Source organism: Triticum aestivum, chromosome 5D (genome assembly GCF_018294505.1).
Source record: "Triticum aestivum cultivar Chinese Spring chromosome 5D, IWGSC CS RefSeq v2.1, whole genome shotgun sequence".
NCBI classification, from domain to species: Eukaryota; Viridiplantae; Streptophyta; class Magnoliopsida; order Poales; family Poaceae; genus Triticum; species Triticum aestivum.
This window is the reverse complement of record NC_057808.1, coordinates 338,085,393-338,107,725: the sequence shown is the minus strand read 5'-3', so window position 1 is coordinate 338,107,725 and position 22,333 is coordinate 338,085,393. Positions and strand designations below refer to the sequence as shown.

The 22,333-nt window shown below is 49.4% G+C and overlaps 3 protein-coding genes across 3 annotated transcripts; all 3 read right to left on the bottom strand.

Annotated features, from left to right (window-relative positions):
• Positions 1 to 13,194: 13,194 nt before the first annotated feature.
• On the bottom strand, positions 13,195 to 14,016 carry LOC123124840 (low molecular mass early light-inducible protein HV90, chloroplastic-like). Its single transcript, XM_044545392.1, has one exon. It carries the CDS (start codon positions 13,906 to 13,908, stop codon positions 13,387 to 13,389), a length of 522 nt encoding a protein of 173 aa, XP_044401327.1. The 5' UTR covers positions 13,909 to 14,016; the 3' UTR covers positions 13,195 to 13,386.
• Positions 14,017 to 16,420: 2,404 nt separating this feature from the next.
• On the bottom strand, positions 16,421 to 17,259 carry LOC123124839 (low molecular mass early light-inducible protein HV90, chloroplastic-like). The gene is made up of 2 exons (XM_044545391.1): positions 16,994 to 17,259; positions 16,421 to 16,895 (listed from the first exon to the last, which is right to left on the bottom strand). The coding sequence occupies exons 1-2, from the start codon at positions 17,156 to 17,158 to the stop codon at positions 16,542 to 16,544; spliced, it is 519 nt and encodes a 172-aa protein (XP_044401326.1). The 5' UTR covers positions 17,159 to 17,259; the 3' UTR covers positions 16,421 to 16,541.
• A 3,509-nt stretch (positions 17,260 to 20,768) lies between these two features.
• Positions 20,769 to 21,818, bottom strand: LOC123124838 (low molecular mass early light-inducible protein HV90, chloroplastic). The gene is made up of 2 exons (XM_044545390.1): positions 21,549 to 21,818; positions 20,769 to 21,459 (listed from the first exon to the last, which is right to left on the bottom strand). The coding sequence occupies exons 1-2, from the start codon at positions 21,711 to 21,713 to the stop codon at positions 21,106 to 21,108; spliced, it is 519 nt and encodes a 172-aa protein (XP_044401325.1). The 5' UTR covers positions 21,714 to 21,818; the 3' UTR covers positions 20,769 to 21,105.
• Positions 21,819 to 22,333: the final 515 nt, after the last annotated feature.

The window sequence follows — 22,333 nt, the reverse complement described above, 5'->3', positions numbered from 1 at the left end:
GCAGCAGCGACTAAGCATGATATGGTGGCTAACTTACGCAAAGAAGAGCGAGAAGAGAAGCAAAGGAACGGTCGTGAACTAGCAATGATCAAGAAGTGATCCTGAACTCCTACTTACGTCAAACATAACCCAGAAACCGTGTTCACTTCCCGGACTCCGCCGAGAAGAGACCATCACGGCTACACACGCGGTTGATGCGTTTTAAATAAGGTCAAGTGACAAGTTATCTACAACCGGATATTAACAAATTCCCATCTGCCACATAACCGCGGGCACGGCTTCCGAAAGATAATACCCTACAGGGGTGTCCCAACTTAGCCCATGATAAGCTCTCACGGTCAACGAAGGATATTCCTTCTCCCGGGAAGACCCGATCAGTCTCGGAATCCCGGTTACAAGACATTTCGACAATGGTAAAACAAACCCAGCAAAGCCGCCCGAATGTGCCGACAAATCCTGATAGGAGCTGCACATATCTCGTTCTCAGGGCACACTGGATTGTCCAAGCTTCCGGTAGGCCAGACCAGAGTTGCCCCTGGTGGCCACCGGCGACTGACAGGTTGGACCAACACTCAGAGGAGCACTGGCCCGGGGGGGTAAATAAGGATGACCCTCGAGAGCGCGACTCCCAAGGGAAAAGAAATAGGCTAGGCAAATGGTAAAACCAAGGTTGGGCCTTGCTGGAAGAGTTTTATTCAAGGCGAACTGTCAAGGGGTTCCCATAAATCACCCAACCGTGTAAGGAACGCAAAATCCGGGAACATAACACCGGTATATCAGTAACTAGGGCGGCGAGAGTGGAACAAAACACCAGGCATAAGGCCGAGCCTTCCACCCTTTACCAAATATATAGATGCATTAATAATATAAGAGATATTGTGATATCCCAACATAAACATAATCCAACAAGGAGCAAACTTCATCTTCACCTGCAGCTAGCAACGCTATAAGAGGGGCTGAGCAAAGCGGTAACATAGCCAAACAACAGTTTGCTAGGAAGGGTGACAAAGGTTAGAGGTTCATGGCAATTTGGGAGGCTTGAGGAGCAAGTGAATAGGTAGCGCAGCAAAGCGTTAGAACGAAGCAACTAGCATAGCAATGATAGTAATGAGATCCAAGGTGACGGTCATCTTGCCTAAAATCCCGCTAGGAAGAAGAACGAATCCATGAAGAAGATGGAGCCACGAAGACGAACGAATCCTCACGATCGCAACGACACGGGAAACTATCGAGAAGAAGCACACAACAAGGTAAACACACCACACAAGAACAAGGCATGATGCTCAAACAAGAATGATGCATAACAAAGCTAAACGAAGCTACTCATGACAAGAGATGATGCATACAAGAACAACACATCACAGCAAGTTTAAATGAGGCCGGAAACAACACATAACAATTCCGGTAAGTCCTCATATGCCAATTTCGAAATTGGGCCAGAACTGAATAAGCATTAAGTTGAAATTGTTAAACAGCAAGTTAAAGAGCACCAAGATGATCTACACGAAAATCTAGTCAAGTTACATATAAAGTTCATTAGATTCGGAGCTACGGTCTAGAAGATATGATCAAAACAAGTTAAACATGGCATTGACGCAAAATGCATACAAACATCAAGCAAACACCTCAAAACAAGGATGCAACATGATAATATGTAAGTACATACAATTCTAAGCAAGTTTCATATAGAGCATGCTCAAAACGGAGCAACGGTGCAACACATACACTCCAAACAATACATAGCAACAATCTGACGAAACAGCAACTAGGCATCTAGCAAGCATCAAAACAGTATGCTACGGTAACTCAACATGAAAACAAAAGGCATGGGCATGATGTACAGGTAAAGCACAACGAAACATGAACACTGAGCTATCTCCAGAAATCACTAGAACAAGCTCAAAAGGGCATGACAAGATTGCAAATAATAACAGGTTCACAGACTTGGTGAAAAAACTGGACATGGCAAAAATCAGCATCAGGTAGCAATGTTCAGAGCACGAAATCAACAAGCTACAGGAACTTAACATAGCAAAACAAGGCATGGTAGTGTTCTACTAAATGCACATGACAAAAGTCCCTTACTGACCATAAGCCAAAAAGGACCCTAAGATATGATGGCAAGCATGTAACCATAGCAAGTTTCGTTATCAGGTTTCAGACTTAGCAGAAAACAGAGCATGGCAGAAGTATTAATATGTAGGCCTCTTTGTGAGCTTGATGCACTCACTACAGAGCAATGCATGACAAACCAAGCATACCTACAGCAAGATGGCATGTTTATGAAGCTATCCATGGCAAAAACAATTGCATAGCATGTATGGATCAACTACAATAAGCTTGGCAAAAATGCATATCATGTTAAGAATCTGCCAGAAATATTTTATAGCAAACGTAGAGCAAGATTGAGTCATGCTATGGTACTCTAAAATTGCAAACAATTGAAGGAATGGATCAATTACAACTATAGCTACAAAACATCCTTAATGAACATCTCCAAAATATGCATGGATCTCTCTGTAGCATCAAGTTTACATGGCAACAAAATTACAGCAGACAAAGACTTAGAGAAATCACTAAGTCCCTGAAAACAGAATTATTACGGGACCTACTTTGCATGGTTGTGCTAGTCACCACAGAGATCACAAAAACACAAGGGCTATACCACTGGAAAGATGGCATGACATACTTCAAAACACATGTAGAGCTCATGCTCAAAAGATGCACAGAATAAATGATACAAAAATGACAAATCTCCAAGTTCTGATAAGAACCAGAGAATAACAGCAACTAGCCCTCTTCCAACGAAGATTTGGGCATCAATATGACCTCTAATGAAAATGATGCAATTGAACAAAATGAAGAGCATCGCGAGACGAACAATTTGACATACTATACGCGCGAATCGGAGCTACATGCACAAAGTTACGGCATCTCGAACAGAGCAAGATACTGAGAATTATTGAGGACTTGGGCAAAAAAACAACCTCGGGGGGGGGGGGGGCGAAGTCAACGCGGGCTCGGGGATCCAGATCGAGCCGAGCTCGGCGGCAGAGGCGCGCCGGCGGGGAGAACCGGAGGAGCTCGGGCTCCGGCCGGCGAGAAGGAGGCCGGCGAGGCGCCGTGGCACGGGCGGCGGAGGCGGGGGTGGCGCGGCGCCGGCGACGGCAGAAGGCGGCGACGGGAGGAGCTGCAGCGGCGGCGGGGTCGGCGGGTCGCCGGAGGCGGGGCGCGGCGGCACCGCGGCGGCGGGGCGGAGGCGCGAGGCGGGCGCCTCGGAGCGGCGGCGGCGGCGGCTCGGGCCCGTGCGGGCCCGGGATGGGCTCCGCGGGCCGCGGCGGCGGGGAGGAGAGAGAGAGGCGGCGCGGGTGACGTGTCGCCTCCGGATTGGCCGGGAGCGGCGGCGCGGACGTCCGGCGGCGGGTCGGACATGTCCGGCGCGGAGAGGGGAGGATTTTTAGGGTTCATCTGCGCGAAAATCTCGGGAGAGACACACATATATAGGTAGAGGGAGTTAGGAGAGTCCAAATGAGGAGCGGTTTTCGCCCACGCGATCGTGATCGAACGACCGAGAGCATGGGAGAGAGTTTGGTGGGCTTTGGGCTGGTTTTGGAGGGGTTTTTTGCTGGATACTCAAATGGACATTGCGGAGGCCCGGTTAACCGTTGGAGTACCAAACGACCTCCGAATGGAACGAAACTTGACCGGTGGTCTCCGGGTGGTATACCAAGGCCACTTGACAAGCCTCGGCCCATTCCGAGAAAGTTTGACACCCGCACACGAGAAGAAGACAAAAGGGGGCGCCGGGTGACATAGGAGTGCCGGATTGCAAAACGGACAACGGGGAAATGCTCGGATGCATGAGACGAACACGTATGCAAATGCAATGCACATGATGACATGATATGAAATGCAGATGATGACATGGCAAAATGCAACACGCAAGCAGATGACATGGCAACGACAGTGAATAACTGGCAGACACCTGGCGCAACGGATCCGGGGCGTTACAGTCCTCCTCTAATTTTAAATATGTCCTACTTCAGAAATATCTTACAGAAAATTTGGGCCCCTTCTTCAATTATATAGTCATCTCCGATTATGGAAATACCTTGCCTGAATATGTGCGCCTCTGCACATTATATAGCCATATGTGCATGACTTCGGAAATATTTCGTGCACTGAGAACTCAATGTGCTCCTCAGACTTACAACATCAACATGAGACTTGATGCGAAGAATATACTCCCTCTATTCATATATATAGCCTAATGTATTTTTCGAGGCTAATTTTGACCACATGTTAAGCAATAGTATTTGACATGCAAGTTACACAAAGCATACCATCAAATTTGTATGTGAAAGGAGCTTTCAATAATATAATTTTCACATTATACGTCTCATATCATATTCATCTTATCAATAGTCAATGGTAGTCTCGAAAAATGCATTAGGCCCTATATAAATGATGAATGGAGGGAGTAATATATATGCAAACTTGTTCAATGTGTAACACAGTTCTCTTGTATTCATAGCAGTTTTACATTCTTCAAGGGCGCATCATAAAGATCATATTAATGGTGCGCTCAAAATAACTATCAAAAGTGAAGATGAGGGCTGCAAAAGATTTATCTTTCCCAAGGTGTTTGCAATCCACTCTCGATCATTGATCACTTATGCATTATCATATAAATTAACTAGGAAGAAGCAATGAATAGGATGCACTTCATTATAGATCATACTATGTAAGATGCATTCTACCCTCATATTTCTTATTTGATGTAGCTAGAGTCTCACCGGCACATACATAAATCACTAATTCTATGACCTTAATACTACCATTCCATTTATCACCATTATTATAAGTTTTTATGTTAGGCCTATACTATACTCACTTTGATCATTGAGATGTTCTTCGGATTCACAATTTTCGCATTGCAATGGGTATGAACTATGAAGCATATATCATGGATGAATAATTGTTCACAACCATTCTTTTCTCTTCTCATCACTAGTAACTAATCTTGGTAGACTCATGTCTCTATTGTCGTGCGTTAGGAATTTTGTCTGTTTAGAATAGTCATCTCGAAAGACATGATTAGAATTTTTTATTTTTATTTCAAATAAAAACAATATGATAAGTAGAAACCATATGCCTATATTGCACACGATGAACCGAGCTGAAATGTGTGTGAAGCCCCCATTATCACACTCGATTAGATATGCAGAACAGTGTTGTCGGGGATATCGTGCGACATATGCCAGGGGTGGCTTATCATGGATGGGGACAAGAGTACGTCGCCGGGCTCTAGAAGCGGGAGTGAGCGAGACCGCATGCGCCTGCGAATCTTACCCATGTCCGGGGCTCTCCGTGGAGATAACACCCATAGTCCTGCTCTGCGGGGTCTCCGCATGATGACTATGATCAATAGAGTAGCTACAAGTTGCTTCTTGAGCTGTTCGGCTAGAGGAGGAAGAAGAACAAGGCTAGCTCTACTCCTCTCTCTCTATATGTGTGTGTGTGTTCTCTAAGGTTCTGAACCCCTTGCATGGGGAAGACTGGGGAGTTTATATAGGCCTACCCCCCAGGGGTACAATGGTAATCCGGCCGGGTGTAGGACCCGGCCGTCAGTGTCTATGGACGCCGGCTTCTCCGCCGGCTGCTGGGGCCCGCCTCTTGGTGGGTCCCGCCGGCTGTCGTGTACTCGGCCGACAGGCCGTGCCCGCCGCTTGCGGGTCTCGCTGATCGCTTTGTACTGTAGTCTTCCTACTGATGATGGATGCTTTGTCGGGGAGAGCGTGCTACAGTCCCGCCGCCTGGCGGGCGTTCACTGTAGCCACACCCCGTCTCTTCTGATTAATGGCGTACAGACTTTGAGGAGGGAGAGGGCCGCCTGCTGGAAGGCAGCCCGCTCCCGCTGCCGCCTGTTGGGGCATCACCGCCTTCTAGTGGCTCACGAACAGGTAGGGCCCGCCGTCTACTGGCCGTACCGACCGCCCGTCATGGGAGCGCAGCTCCCTATGTAGTAGGTGATGTCACGGGCTGCGTGGCAATAGTGCCGCGCCGGGCAAGGGGTGTCCGCCTGGTACGCCGCACTGTGGCCACGCTCCGCCCTGGATTCGAGGGTGGCAAGTCACACTGTTGCCACGCCCCGTCCCGTCGTGGTTATGTGGGTGCAAACTTTGAGGGGACGAGGGGCCGCCTGCTGGTAGCCGGCCTCCTGGTGTCTTGCCGCCTTCTAGCAGCCGGCCTCTTAGACCAGCCGGCCCATGAAGCCGGCCGTTCATCCAGGAGGTGTGAGGGGCGCAGCTAGCCCCGATGTCTTGAAATACCATTGGGGGCCGATGAGGCTACCCGTGGTCATTTACTCCGACAATAGTCCCCGAAGCTGGTGAGGCACCACGGCTGAGATCGAGGAGCCTCAGCAGCTTCCTACTCTGAGTGATATGGGAATCTTGCTCCATCCGTCTTCTGGCAATGCCGACTGCTAGGAGCCGGCCATGGAGTGACCGACTGCCAGGTGAATTCGAAACATCCGAAGTGGGGCCGGGTTGCTTTGTCAGCCGGGTGGCTGGCTTGCCGCCTGTTGCTTACGCGCCACGCGGCGCCAGCTGACCAGGCTGGCCTGCCAGCCCACGCGCGTGACTGTACGCCGCCGCAGGCCTGGGCCCGCCACTACAGGGCCTCGGCACGCGCGCGGATCCGCTGCGGCCGAGGCGGGCGGTTGCGCTCCCCGTGCGCGTTGAATACACGCCGTTATGGCGCGGTTAATGTGGGAATGTGGGGGGAGTGGGTGCAATTAATCTCGCACCCCCACATCGCGCCCCCTCGGCTCCACCACCGTAGGGCTATAAGTAGAGGAGGGGTGCAGCAGAACGCACGTGCGCCCTCCTCTCCCTTCGCCTTCTTCTTCCTCTGCCTCCTTTGCCACTTCGCGGCCGCTGTGCTGCCGCCGGAGTTCTCCCGCATCCGCCGCCGCAAGGCTTCTCCGCCCTGCTGCGGCTCTGCCCGATCGCCTCCGCGCCGCGCCACCGTCGAGCTTCCGCATCCATGGCGCGTCGCGGCGGGCGCTCCGGGGACTGGGATGGCTCCAATGTCCACGACGACCACCTCACTTTCCTTCGTCAGACGAGGCGTCTGCCTCGCGCGGCGTACGTGAAGGTACGCATACCTCCTGAGACGGAGATCTCGCCGGCGCCGGAGGCCGTCGAGCACGTCGTGTTCCGCTCGCACTTCCTCTGCGGCTTCGGCCTTCCGGCGAGCGCCTTCTTTCGATCCTTCCTCAACTTCTTCGGCTTGCAGCCGCACCACCTCACGCCCAACACCGTGGTGCTGCTCGCCGCCTACATCACCCTCTGCGAGGGGTACCTCGGCGTCTTGCCGACTCTCGAGCTGTGGGGTGGGCTCTTCTACCTCAAGCTCGAGACGGCCGCCAAGGACGAGGCGGCCAAGTGCGGAGCCTGGGTCGCAGTGCGGCGTTCCGGCACCGGGGTTCGCTTCCCGACCCTCGCGCTGCTGCAGTCGGCCAAGCTGTGGCAGAAGAGCTACTTCTACGTACATAACACGCACCCGACGCCGGACTTCGTCAACTTGCCGGCTTACGCAGCCGGCCCGCCTGCCGAGCCACGCATGAGTTGGAAGTATCGGCCAAAGCGCCTGTCAGCCGCCGCCTCCGCCACCCTCACCCGACTTCAGGAGCTGATGGAGTCGGAGGGCCTCAGGGCCTCAGACCTGCTGGCCGGCTTCATGGAACGCCGGGTGCTGCCCCTCCAAGCCCGGCCCCACATCATCAGCAACATGAGTGGGCGCCGAGACCAGTGCCAGATGTGCACCAAAGTGCTGCCGGACGTGGACGTGGTCCGGCTGGTGAATTTCTTCTCCAACTGCAAGCTGTCGGAGACGGACTGGCGGTTCGGCAAGGAGCCGTACAGCCATGCCAACCCGCCGCCTTCAGTAAGTCTTTTGCTTTTCCTTTTCCATTGTTGATTCAGTTTTCTTCTTGCCGCCTGACCATGGAGGAGGAGGGTTGGCACGGCGTCGTCCTCCTCCACGGCTGAAAGAACATGCGGTGCCCCCATGTTTGGTTTTGGTAATTGATGACAATCTCTATGGACTAATGGTTGCCTTGAGTTATATTTGAAGGATTTGTCCATAGGCATTTCTTGAAGTTCATGTGTTGGTTTCAAGGAGTTTATGTGGTGACCAAGGTGTTATTAAGGAATTATCCAAAGATTGGTCATGTGAGAGTTGAGCTTATTGCAAGCATGTCTTGGAGAAGAAGATTGTGTGATCATTCATGTATATCTTCAAGACATCATCCAAATGAAGAGAGTTGAAAAGATTCATGGTTGATCAAGACTAAGTCAAGAGTGAATCAACTTGATCAACTCACAAAGCGCAGAAGATGTACCGAGAGGGATCAAGCGATCCCATGGTGTGGTAAGCATTGTCAATTACGCTTTGTGTACTAACCCATGATCTTCGTGAGAGTTCTTTGTGGGGTTAGGTTGCGGTGTGCAAGTTCAAGTGAAGCATCATGAAGAGATCAAATGCTTGAAGCTTGCCGTCCATTGTGGTGACAATGGACTTGTGAAGATGTGCGGAAGAGTGGCTCACCCATAGTGGAGCATGGGGGAGCAATCATCTAGTCTTCATCGAGCCAACGCAACCAAGAAAGGTGGTCCAACTTGAGGGAGTCAAGATCGTCATCATCTAGCTCAAGTGGACCATGTGCAAGGCAAAGGTTTGCTCTTGATAGGTTTTCTATTTTACCGGTCTCATGATGGTAGTTGGGAGACCGGGTTATAGGATCGATTGTCGTACTATCAAGGGGGGCTCTCGATGAGTAGCTTGATCGTATCGTTCATAGAGAGCTCAAACCATTGCATCCTTGCATCATCTTTATTGGTTCTTGTTTGGTTCTTCTCTTTGTGAGTTTTGGAGCTTATGGTCATCTTGATGACAAGCTCAAGTTCATCGAAAACGGAGTTCACTCGCATCTTCTATGATGTTTTCGATGTTGGAGGTTATGCCGGTTCTTCTCGGTTGGAGGTTTCACTCCTCTATTTGTTGGCATACCTCCCCTGCCTCTTCTTACTATAACCAATCGTTGTTTTGATGCTACTCGTCTTCCTCAATCCAACAAGCTTGAGTTTGCTCAATTCGGAGCTCATATGCAGAAGTTATGGCAGTTTTGGTTTCCTAGCGGTAGTACCGCGGGCCGGAGCGGTAGTACCGCTTGGGTGCTACAAGCGGTAGTACCGCTCCAGAGCGGTAGTACCGCTGGTGGCCCCCAGCCGTAGTACCGCTACGGCCTCGTGCTAGTACCGCCTCGATTCGAGGGGTCTTTTTCGTGTCGGGTTTTACGGTACTAGCCGCGGCAGTGGGGGCCGTAGTACCGCTCGTATGCGGTAGTACCGCCCTGCCACCGCGGTAGTACCGCTCTGGGCCCAGCGGCAGTACCGCGAGGGGGAGCGGTAGTACCGCTTATGGGGGCAAGCGGTAGTACCGCTCTCTGCGGGGCTGAAGTGGGGGTAACGGTTGGATTGTTCCCCCCACTATATAAGGAGGTCTTCTTCCCCAATGAACCTTATCCTTTGAGGTCGTGTTCTTCCCCCATTGTTGACCTTCTTCGAGCTTGCTAACTCTCAATCCCTCCATGGATTCTTGCTAGTTTTTTAGGGAAAAGAGAGAGGAGATCTAGATCCACATTTCCACCAATCACTTTCTCCTCTATGTGAGGGGAACCCCTTGGATCTAGATCTTGGAGTTCTTGGTGTTCTCCTTCTTGTTCTTCCTCTCATTTTCCTCCCTAGCATTAGTTGCTTCGGTGGGATTTGAGAGAGAAGGACTTGGGCACTCCGTGTGCCCTTGCCAGTGCATTTGGTGCATCGGTTTGAGTTCTCCACGGTGATACGTGGAAGTTACAAGTTGAGAAGCTTATTACTCTTGGGTGCTTGGTACCCTTGAGCTTGTTCCTCTTGGGTGCTTGGGCGCCCTAGACGGTTGGTGGTGTTCGGAGCTCAATCATTGTGGTGTAAAGCTCCGGGCAAGCGTCGGGGTCTCCAATTAGGTTGTGGAGATCGCCCCGAGCAATTTGACGGGTTCCGGTGACCGCCCCCAAGGGTTGCCAAAGTGTACGGGTTCGGTGACTGCCCCCAAGGGTTGCCATTTGTATGGGTTCGGTGACCGCCCTCAAGGGTCCCTTAGTGGAATCACGGCATCTTGCATTGTGCGAGGGCGTGAGGAGATTACGGTGGCCCTAGTGGCTTCTTGGGGAGCAATGTGCCTCCACACCGCTCCAAACGGAGATTAGCATCCGCAAGGGTGTGAACTTCGGGATACATCATCGTCTCCGCGTGCCTCGGGTATCTCTTACCCGAGCCCTTTACTTATGCACTTTACTTTGTGATAGCCATATTGTTTTTGTTATATATCTTGCTATCACCTAGTTGTTTATCTTGCTTAGCATAAGTTGTTGGTGCACATAGGTGAGCCTAGTTGTTGTAGGTTTTGTGCTTGACAAATTAACCGCTAGGTTTATTCCGCATTTGTTCAAGCCTAAACCGTAATTATTTTAAAGCGCCTATTCACCCCCCTCTAGGCGACATCCACGATCTTTCAACGGCGGCCGCCCCCAGGAGGAGGACGACGCCGTAGGAAGCGGCGGCGAAGGTGCAGGCGGCTCCTCAGGAGGCGGTCTCGAAGGGTGGCCGGACGACGACAAGGAGGACGACGAGCCATGCCGCGCTCATGGCGCCGACAGGACGGGCGCCGGCTCCTCGGCCGTGCCGACTGCAACAGGCGGCGCGCCGAAGCGTCGGGCCGACGCTGGGCTGTTTGGCAGCCGGCCCAAGAAGATCAAGACCTCGGCCGCCGCGACCAAGCGGCACGAGGCCGCCATGAAAGCGGCCCTCATCCAGAAAGCCCCAAAGCAGCTCCCGCTGGTGTCCGCGTAAGCGCGTAAGCGCCTTGTCCTATCTTGCATCTTGATTTGGGTTTGCTTCTCTTCTTTCTCGCAGTTTCCTTTATTTCCTTCATTCTTTTGGTGCGTAGCGCCCCACTTTCCTTGTCGCGAGTCTCGTCCGGCTCGGTGATCGGGGCGGCAAACCACTCAATATTTTATCTATCTCTTCAGGAAAATGAATATATTTTCAGAAAATATTTGGAGTTCCATATGGCTTTCTTTTCACTTCACCCGGACCAGTCTGCCTAGTAGACTTATTGTCAAGTAAATTTACGGATGAAGATCTTGGCAATATGCAATTCTTGATGAACGAACGGAAAAGGATCAACTTATGTTTGGCATTTTAGAGTAAATTCTTTTGTTCCTCGATGCTCAATCAAACCTTCTTTTTATGATGAAATCTTTCTCTAGGCTCTCATGTTCGTCCTCCGAGTCTTCCTCTAAAGTCATCTATTTGTCATGTGAGCATCCTCGGGGTTGCCACATTCGTCTTACGGGTCTTCCTCTAGAATTCCATATTCATCAAAGGTCATATATATCCTTTCTGGGCTCTTATATTCATATTTCGAGTCTTCTTCTAAAGTCCTATATTCATTCTCTGGGATACGATATTTGTCTTCTAGGGTTTTATATTCACACTCATCTTTTAGGATTCCGTATATTTAGATTATTCTAGGCTTTCATATTCGTCCTGTTGAGTCTTGTATTCGTCTTTTAGGGTCCCATAATCCTACTTTATATTCTTGATCCCATTTATATTTGCAGTATCACATGATACTGCAAAAAATGGTATTTCTACTTAATACACCCATAAAAGGCGATTTCGATCGAAATCCCGAACACAATAATAGTTTTTTTCCCTCTTGTTCTTGATGATATTGTAATTTTTTTCGAAAAGGGGAAAGACCCCGGCCTCCGCATCATCATGATGCACATAGCCAATTTTATTAAAAGGAAATAAATAGGTCTGAAACGTATATGGTATCAACTAAAACGACAAAAAGAAAAAGAAAACACCACAGATAGTGGGTACAAACGAAAGATTATATGACTTAACCACATAATCTATTAGTGACATGCCAGCCAAACCGGTTGAATAACGCATGTGAAACCATCTCCAGACGGTTGCACCCAAAGGCCATGAGCCCCCAGCGTCCCCACGCTGAAGTGATGACCACATACGGATCGATGCGGTGGCTCTGAAGATAACTTGCAAAAAGTTAATAGAGCGAGACCTGTTAAAAACACAGTCATTCCGGCAATTCCAAATTGCCCAAAGTAAGGCACAAACCCCTACACGGATATGACCCTTAAGTATTTTGTTGATACCAACCAACCAGTTTTCAAACAAATTTGGGATACTTGTTGGTGGTGGCAAATTATATGCAACATGAACCGTGCGCCAAATCAAAGTCGCAAAAGGGCAGGAAATAAAAAGATGTTGAATTGTTTCATCCTTATCACAAAAACAACACTTCTTACACATTCCAATTTCGTTTAGCCAAATTATCTTTGGTGAGGAACTCTGGACAAACCACATAATTTTTTTAATCTTTAAAGGTACTTTGATTTTCCATATATGCTTTCTACGGAACACAGGCCCCGTGTTAATAAGATCTTCATACATAGACTTGACAGTAAACACCCCATTGGTATTTAGTCTCCATCTAAAGACGTCACGCGCATGAGATAGGTTGACCAACATCAACCTACGAACTAAATGGAGCCACGCCATCCATTTATCGCCAATCAAGGCCCTCCTGAATTGGATGTTCAGAGGTGTTGAACCAAGGACTGATTGTACTGTATCATCTTTCTTACGCACAATATTATACAAAGATGAGTACTGAACCGCAAGCGGATTGTCCCCTAGCCAGGTATCTTCCTAGAAACTAGTGGATTGACTGATGATATTGTAATGGAATACCGAAATAATTTCTACGCTTTTTGGTGTAAAATTCTGAATTATCATGAAAAATAGAAGGATGGATAAAATTCAATTGGTCGTATTAACTGATAAATCACAGTGTGCATGAAATGTACTGTACTGGTTAATTGTAAAATCAACTTTGTGTGAATGCTACAAGAGCAAAGTTGAAGTTTAAGACTCTCTCTCTCTCCGAAATTAAAGATGCAGGAGAGCCATGCATCCCCTATCTGACTATCGGGCATTTTTAAGGAATCCAACCGTATAATTTCAGTTTTTATATCTGAGACATGGTACCTTCATAAGCCTATTATATTGCAACCCATCTCTTATTTTTAAGAAGATTTCGAATGACAAACAATTCAGCTCCTGGTAGCATATGAACTATGTATCTTTAATTAGTACTACAAAGAATACGAGGATGATCGGTTCTCATCATTTACATGTCCTACTCAGTACAGGTTGTGTTATCCGGTCGACAATAAAGTTAGTTTTACACGTTGATGAAGGGCGAGCCAGTGATGATCTCCGTTGCCGCCAGAGCGACCAGGCCGAGCATGGCGAATCGTCCGTTCCAGAGCTCCGCGTTGGCGTTCATGATGGCGCCGGCTCTGCCCTCGGCGCTGTCGCCCTGGAGCAAAGGCACCAGCGATGCCATGGACAGCACCGCCACGGTGTAGGCGAACCACGCCTGCCCGGTGCCGCTGCCGAGCTGTGAGAGGAGCCCGTCGCCGCGGCCTGCCTCCACCGCGAGCGCCGTCACGAAGCCCACCATCGCCAGCCGCCCGTTGATGCGCTCCGGCGCAGGGCCACTGAACGCCATCGCGTCCCAGATCGAGGTGCTCGCCTTGGGTTTGGTTGGCGGTGGTGCGCTCGGGCCCTCGGCCTGTGCCCTGACGACGAGTGCGCGTCGGCCCAGTGCCGGCAGAGACCGGGCGCCGAAGCGCTGCCCAGCTGAGCCCCGCGGCAGGACGGCCACACCGGCGAAGGAGCTCATGGCCATCACAGTCGCCATTAATCTGCCGGGGACGGAAGGTGCACGAATAGAAAGAAAAAAGCTACAGATGCTGCAACTGGCAAATATGATTGCTAGTACAGTTCTGGTTGTTGTTGTGTTGTTTCGAGAGAGCGGGCACAATTTATAGGCCGTGCTCCGCGAGAGCCAACCCGTGACGAGCCGCGCGCGGTAGCCGCGGCAGTGCCCACGTCGCGAGCTGCTCCCGGCCGTGAATTACCCTCTACGTGGAGCGAGGCAGCGGCTACGCGGACGTGGAGGCCACCGTGCGGAGGGCTCTGAAACGCCAAACACACAGACAAGTTGCGAAGGAGGACTCCAGAATTAATGGACAAGAAGCTTGTGTCGACGCTCCGCACAATGTGATGTGATTCGGGTTTTGTTTCTAGCTCAAGCCAACCAAAAGCACCAGAGACACACGTATCTGTGTACATAAGCGAAGCCTTGCATGCAGGAAGGCAGCATGTAAACCTTTTTTTTGTATGGATATGTGAACTTTATTCTTGCCGGTAAAGTGGTAACTGTTTTTTCTTTTTATGAAAGGGATCTCCCGACTTGTTTAACAAGACGACCACATAGTGATAGTGCTTTCACAAAAAAAACACGACCATTAGAGGTTTTTCTGGCCGAAAAAAATCATTAGGCACTGTCCCAAATACGATATCACAGTGTTGATCATTGAAGCGTTTTCTGGTCTTAAGGTGTTCAAGACGATGCACTGTCTGCAAACTCGCAATCCGTCGCTCCACCGGTGCCTATCCTTTGGCACAATCAAACACCTAGTCATCACCACGACGAGTCTTTTGTATTCTCGTTGGAGAAACACCGTCGCTTTTCCTTTTAGACACCGGTCCAATCATCAATGTAACGGCATATCAAGTGAATGAGGTCAAATAGCTCCCTCGGGAACACCCTCATAGAAGCACATTTTGTTGTGCGTCTTCCAAATGTCCCATATCACCAAAGCCACTCCAACCATTGTCATTCTCCGAGAGAAGCTCGCAATAATGTGTACAATGAATGTCACCCATTCCAATCTCGGCCCCATGTTGCTCCCGCGAGCGACCCGGGCGCCAACCCTAGCGCCGCCATCCCCTCCCCTTCCCTGTCCTTCTTCTTTCTTGCGCCGCCGTGCGAAGCCCGCGTGGTTGTGAAGGCGGCGGGCTTCTTCTCCCGCCTGCATGTCTTTTCGGGTAGCGGGGCCTCAAGCGTGTGGGGGGAGGGGGGGCGATCCTAATCTGGTGGCCAGCGGCGGCGTGGCGGCTAGGCGCATGTGTGTGTGGACGCGGCGACAACGCAGTGGCGGCGTGGATGTGTGGGTGGAGTGGCTCGCACATGGCCGCGACCGTTGCTCCTGGCCTTGGAGGCGCGCATTGTTCACCTCCTGGGCGGCGTGCGGCAAGGGGCATCGTTGGGTAGGGCTGGCTCACGCAGCTTGGAGCGCGTCTAGCGTGGTGCTGGGGCGGCGGTTCCTTGCTACATAGGCGGGGCTCCTCTGGTAGCGGAGGACGTCTGTCGGCGAGCAGGTTCAGAAGGCTGACTTGTCTGCGCTAGTTCGTGCTTCCGCGTTGTGCTCTCCTGACTCATGGTTCAGTTGTGGTGTCGGTCTGGGTTGAGCTCGCTTGCGCGGCTGTGTCATTGGCGGATCGGCGTTGATCGCCATGGGCATGGCGGCGTGCAAGCTCACATAGGCCATGGCCAGAGGGCTAGGGGCGGGACTTGCTTAACGGTGGTCGTTGACAGCCATTGGTTTGTGTCCCCCCGTCCAGCGGGACCGGTTGCTTCATTGTTTTATCTTGGAACTTTTTCTATGCTCAACATACATTATCACATGTTCCAAGCCACAATTTGGCATTTTTCAGGATTTCTATATTTAGATCATTTAGTGCATTTCCAGGCATTTAGTGAATATAATTCATCTTTGAATTGTAAGTGCATGAAAAAATTGGGAAAAGTGGATTGAAAAATACTATTGGTATTCTTTAGTATGTGTGTAGGCTTTATTCAAGAAAAGAAAATGAATTCAAACATCTGGGTGCCAAGACTCAACCCCGGACATGGAGCTTATCGATTTTTAGTTTCTAGAAAAAGAGAAACAAAATCTAAAAAATATGAAACCTGACAGGGTATCATCATATGGCATCAATATGCAAGGTAAAACTTTGAGAAGGTTTTGCAAAAGTTATGACATATACTGCATGGAAATCGGTCCAGCTTGGAGAAATAATTTAAGTTTCGAGAAGGAATGGCCAAATTTGAAGGTGAAGTGTCGGTTGATTCATCATTTGACCTTAAAATAAATCTAAGCATACGCCATCACAATTTGACCTTCTTCGAGGATTGTTTGATATATTTAAGTCATAGAGTGAATTTCCAGACATTTAGTTAATATATTTTAAATTTAAACTGCACGTACATGAAGCTTATTGATTTTTAGTCTATTGGCGGTCTTTAGTCTATGTGCCAATTTTTTCATACAAAAAGTTTCGAACGAGGAACGAAGCAGCTCCGATAGTATAAACTGTCTTTAATTAGTATAAGCACTACAAAGAATATGAAAGATGATCAGTTCTCATCATTTACATGTCCTACCAGCTACAGGCTGTGTTATTCGATCGGCAACAAAGCTAGTTTTAGACGTTGATGAAGGGAGCGCCGGTGATGATCTCGGTGGCGGCGAGCGCGACGAGGCCGAGCATGGCGAAGCGGCCGTTCCAGAGCTCTGCGTTTGCATTCATGATGGTGCCGGCTCTGCCCTCGGCGCTCTCGCCCTGGAGCAGCGGCACCAGAGACGCCACGGACAGCACCGCCACGGAGTAGGCGAACCACGCCTGTCCGGTGCCGCTGCCGAGCTGCGAGAGGAGCCCGTCGCCGCGGCCTGCCTCCACGGCGAGTGCAGTCACGAAGCCCACCATGGCCAGACGCCCGTTGATGCGCTCAGGAGCGGGGCCGGCGAACGCGAGCGCGTCCCAGATCGAGGTGCTCGCCTGTGCAGGAACAAATATCAGAAACCTGGCACTGAACCGAATAACACTATGTAGAGGCTTAATTGATACCGCACCGTGTTGCTTATGTGGATACGTACCTTGGGTTTGTTTGGCGGTGGTGCACTCGGGCCTTCGGTTTGTGCCCTGACGACGAGGGCGCGTCGGCCTAGTGCTGGCAGAGACTGGGCACCGAAGTGGCCGGCCGAGGCACGCGGCAGGACGGCGGCACCGGCGAAGGAGCTCATGGTCACCATGGGTGCCATGAATCAGACGCGGAAGGTGGACGAAGGAGAGAAGGGAAGAATTGGCTAGATGATTGCTACTTGTTGTTTGTGTGTGTCGCCGAGTGTTTGCTGGTGTATTGTTTTGAGTGCGTGGGCAGAATTTATAGGCCACGCTCCGCGCGAGCCAACCCGTGACGAGGTGGCCGCGGCGGTGCCCACGTCGCGAGCAGCTCCCGGCCGTGAAATGAATATCCTCTACGTGGAGCGAGGCAGCGAGTACGCGGACGTGGAGGCCAACCTGCGGAGGGCGCTTCTTTCATAACCCGCCAAACAGAGAGGTCGCAAAGCATCGAGGACAAGCTTCTGTCGGCGCGCAGCACTATGTGATTCGGTTTTTGGTTTCTCGGCCGAGCTAATCAAAAGCGCTTTGAGAGACACGTACGTGATGTAAATTTGGGAACCTCGCAGGCAGGAAAGCAGCATGTACAGTTTCTCCTCGACGGTAATTGTTGTACTCACGTGAGTATCATTGCCGCATGCATACGAGTTGATCTGATGTAAGTGGTACTTGGTATTCAAGAAACTATGAAGATTATTATTTTTCTTTACAATGGCCATCAAGCCTGCGCCACGCCCGACGATATGTCAATAGTGGTACTAGGGCCATCAAGCCTGCGCCACGCCCGACGATATGTCAAGCGGGGCGAATTCACCATCCATACCGAAGTCGCATGGGCCCAGAGTCGGCATGGTTGTGGCGCTCGGCCGCGAGGAACCTCCTTGGCAACAGTTCGCCTTGGTCGACACAGAGGAGGAGGAGGCCGCCCGCTGCGGTGGGTTCGGCCAGCCCGCAACCGGTTGTATTCCCGCCGTAACTAGTGCTAAATAATTTAGTAGTTTAGTGATAATTGTTGTTCAAGAGACATCTACCGACAACGTATATCCTTGACAATGTGTTTTCCAATGAGTAGGCGGGGGCGAGGGTGGTGTACAACGATTTTATAGTGAAGATCGTCGTGCATATGACAAAGTGACACAATGATGAATAGGTTCAGCCGCCTCATTGGAGCACGACATACATCCTATGAGGCGAGCTGTCAAAAGTGGTGCTCGGTGCACGAAACACTTGGAGTGTTGCCGCTTCTCAAGTCCCACGACTCTTGACTAGTCCGAGCCTTACTAGGTCTCTCGTACTCTTATTCTCAACCTCCAATCAGCCTTGCGCTAGAGAGGGGGGAGAGTGGCCCGTCCTCTTGAGTTTATGAAAGTGGGAGTGAATGAGTTACTCGCCCATGAGGGGCCTTGTATAGCCTAATTGCCTAAAGTAGGATCGAAGCCATTATCACAACAAGAGTCCCTTAGAGTCTGAGTCATCAAAGTCTTTTTTGTGTCTTCGAGTCAATAAACTTACTAGGTCTTGTCGAAGTTCTTGAAGCCTTGGCAGGCGTTTGATGAGCATTGGTGACGCTTGTTGGCGATGTCCGGGGTAAGGTACTCATCGAGGAAAGGAGGGCAACAACTTGCCACTTGCAAGTCCCCATGACATTCTTGGCGATCTTCCCTATCATCACAGACTCTTTGTGGGCATCTTCATGGCTTCTGTGAAGTCCATTTTAACTACAAGAAATATTCTGCGGGAATCTGGGTCCTCCTCTAATTTTAAATATATCCTAGTTCAGAAATACCTTGCTGAAAATTTGGGCCCCTTCTGCAAATCATATAGCCATGTCCGATTATGGAAATACCTTGCATGAATTTGTGCCCCTCTGCACATTATATAGCCATATATTCATGACTTTGGAAATATTCTGTGCACTGAGAAATCGATGAGCTCCTCGGACTTACAACATCTACATGAAACTTGAAGCGAAGAACGTAATATACATGCAAACTTGTTCAACGTGTAAAGCAGTTCTCTTGTATTCATAGCAGTTATACATTCTTCAAGGGAAGGGACACACCATTAAAGGTCATATTAATGGCGTGCAGAAAATAACTATCAAAAGTGAAGGTGTGAGCATGAGATCAATCTGTTCCTCCTCCCCTTCTTCCTCAATACATTCTTCTTTTATCCATGCATATTTGATTGTGTATTCTTCTTTTTTCCAAACACACTTGATTGTGTTGAGTGTGCTGCTCTTCGTCAACCTCATTATTTTCCTGCAAGTTAATTTGGTAAGTGTAGATTTCATCATTTGATTTTCCCAATTATTGCATCAGAGGTTTTCTTCATGGTGTACATCTTTTTCTTCATTTTTCTATGAGGGCTGCAAAAGATTTGTTTTCCCAAGGCGTTTGCAATCCACTCTCGGTCATTGATCACTTATGCATTATCATATAAATTAACTAAGCAGAAGCAGTGAATAGGATGCACTTCATTATAGATCATACTAAGTAAGATGCATTCTACCCTCATATTTCTTATTTGATGTAGAGTCTCAGCGACACATGCATAAATCACTAATTCTATGACCTTCATACTATGATTGCATTTCTCACAACTATTATAAGTTGTTATATTATATCTGTACTATACTCACCTTGATCATTGAGATGCTCTTCGGATTCGCAATTTTTGCATTGCAATGGGTATGAAGCATATATCATGGATGAATAATTGTTTTTTAAAACAAGGCGCTTGCCCGGACTTAAACTGAGGCCCTTACAGATCCAACAAGTCTACTAAAGTGCAAAGACAACAGACAAAAAGAAAAACAGTAGCAGGGGTACATGCCCTAGGGCCGATACATGGCGATGCAGCGCCAAGAAAGAGGTAAAGAAGAACTGGGAAGCTGTCGAGGTAGCGAAGGGCGGCCCCCTGCCGGTGATATCCCCTATACCGAACATCGCAGGCAGGATGAATAATCATTCACAACCATTCTTTTCTCTTCACATCACTAGTAACCAATCTTGGTAGACTCATGTCTCTTGTTGTCCGTTAGAAATTTTGTCTGTTTAGGAATAGTTGTCTCTAAAAACATGATTAAAAGATAATTTTTACTTTTTTCAAATAAAAACAATAATATAAGTAGAAACCATGTGCCTGTATCGCACACGATGAATCAAACTGAAATGTGTGTGAAGCCCCCATCATCACACTCGATCGGATGTGCAGAACACTGTGCTTGACGTCGCCCACGTTTTGCTTTTGACGACCATATGCGATGATATCAGTCGTCGGACGCAAATCGTGCGCGATGGATCAAACATCGCACATTGTCCTTTTCTTTGAAGTCCCCAAGCTGCTTGTTCATCCGCTCGATATCATCCCTACGTGTAACCTCGAGCCAGAAACGTGCATCCGGGAGTAGTCGTTTTTTAAAATATAATATATGTTCCTCAGTATAGGTGCGGGTACAAGTTTTTTTTTTAGGATCGGTGCATGTACAACTTAGAAGGGGTTTGTTTAGGGCACATCTAGATGTGCCCTAATTATCGCACATCTAAGTGACTCAATCAATCTAGAAAGAGAAAAAAGGACAAAAAATTTGTCAGCACGAACTTTACGTAAAATCAATAACATAAGACTTAGATGTGCAATACTTAAAGCATATCTAGATGTGCTTTAGCAAAACTGATACATATTCAAAGGAACCTACATGTCTTAATAACGTGGTAGAAAAATGAATTCATGTCAGTATATTTCGAGTGAGAAAAAGGAAGGATGAACCGTCTTTAATTAGCAGTACTACAAAGAATACGAGGATGAAGAACACACACTAAAACAAAGCTGCACGTCATGTCCTACTAGCTAAGTACAGGTTGTGTCCTAGTACAAGCTAAGTACTCCCTCCGTTCCTAAATACTTGTCTTTCTAGGCATTTCAACAAATGATTACATAAGAAGCAAACTGAGTGACTCTACACTCTAAAATATGTCTACATACATTCATATGTGGTAGTCATTTGAAATGTCTAGAAAGACAAATATTTAGGAACGGAGGAGTACATGTTGTGTTATCCGGTCGACAACAAAGCTAACTTATTCTACACGTTGATGAAGGGCGCGCCAGTGATGATCTCTGTGGCCGCCAGAGCGACGAGGCCGAGCATGGCGAAGCGACCATTCCAGAGCTCCGCGTTGGCGTTCATGATGGCGCCGGCTCTGCCCTCGGCGCTCTCGCCCTGGAGCAGCGGCACCAGCGACGCCACGGACAGCACCGCCACGGAGTAGGCGAACCACGCCTGCCCGGTGCCGCTGCCGAGCTGCAAGAGGAGCCCGTCGCCACGGCCTGCTTCCACGGCGAGCGCAGTCACGAAACCCACCATGGCCAGACGCCCGTTGATGCGCTCTGGCGCAGGGCCGCTGAACGCCATCGCGTCCCAGATGGAGATGCTCGCCTGTGTCAGGAACAAATATCAGAAACTTTGCCACTCGACTGCGTTTAGCTACGGCTTACGGCGCCGTGCTGCCTATATGGCATGCATACCTTGGGTTTGTTTGGCGGTGGTGCACTCGGGCCCTCGGTTTGTGCCCTTACGACAAGGCCGCGTCGGCCCAGCGCCGGCAGAGAATCGGCGCCGAAGCCGCCAGCTGAGCCCCGAGGCAGGACGGCGACACCGACGAAGGAGTTCATGGCCATCATAGTCGCCATTAGGCAGCCGCGGAAGGTGCACGAAGGACGCAAGGAGATGCTGCGACAAGCGATGAACTGCCTAGATGATTTGCTAGTTGTTGTTTTATGTCTCGCCGAGTGTTTGTTGCTGTATTGTTCGGAGCAAGTGGCCAGAATTTATAGGCCGTCCTACGTGCGAGAGCCAACCCGTGACGAGCTGGGCGCGGTGGCCGCGACGGTGCCCACGTCGCCAGCGGCTCTTGGCCGTGAATTTTACCCTCTACGTGGATCGACGCAGTGAGCACGCGGACGTGGAGACGTAGAGCTTCCTTCATAACCGGCCAAAACATCGAGCCCACGTGAACTAATCAAAAAGCACTTTGGAGACACACGTGGAACATGATTATGTACTATTGAGATTCAGACAAAGTGGAAATTCAAAAGAAATGGACCCAACATTACTTTACTATCGAAATTAGTAATCCATTTATTTTTCATCTATTATAGTGGACTAGTAAAAGTGCCTGTGCGTTGCAACGGGAGAAATAAATTATCACCCCTAGCGTCCCCCTTCCAGTTACCACTTCTTTTCTTTGTCATCATTGTCGGTAACGATGTCCACTACACGACGAACATTCCACCTAAGCTTGGAACCAATA

Excerpts from the sequence above, each read along its gene's own strand:
- LOC123124840 (XM_044545392.1), bottom strand. The coding sequence starts at position 13,908 with ATGGCGACTGTGATGGCCATGAGCTCCTTCGCCGGTGTGGCCGTCCTG.
- LOC123124839 (XM_044545391.1), bottom strand. The coding sequence starts at position 17,158 with ATGGCACCCATGGTGACCATGAGCTCCTTCGCCGGTGCCGCCGTCCTG. Across the intron at positions 16,896-16,993 it reads CACCGCCAAACAAACCCAAG|GCGAGCACCTCGATCTGGGA; the intron begins GTACGTATCCAC and ends GTTCCTGCACAG.
- LOC123124838 (XM_044545390.1), bottom strand. The coding sequence starts at position 21,713 with ATGGCGACTATGATGGCCATGAACTCCTTCGTCGGTGTCGCCGTCCTG. Across the intron at positions 21,460-21,548 it reads CACCGCCAAACAAACCCAAG|GCGAGCATCTCCATCTGGGA; the intron begins GTATGCATGCCA and ends TTCCTGACACAG.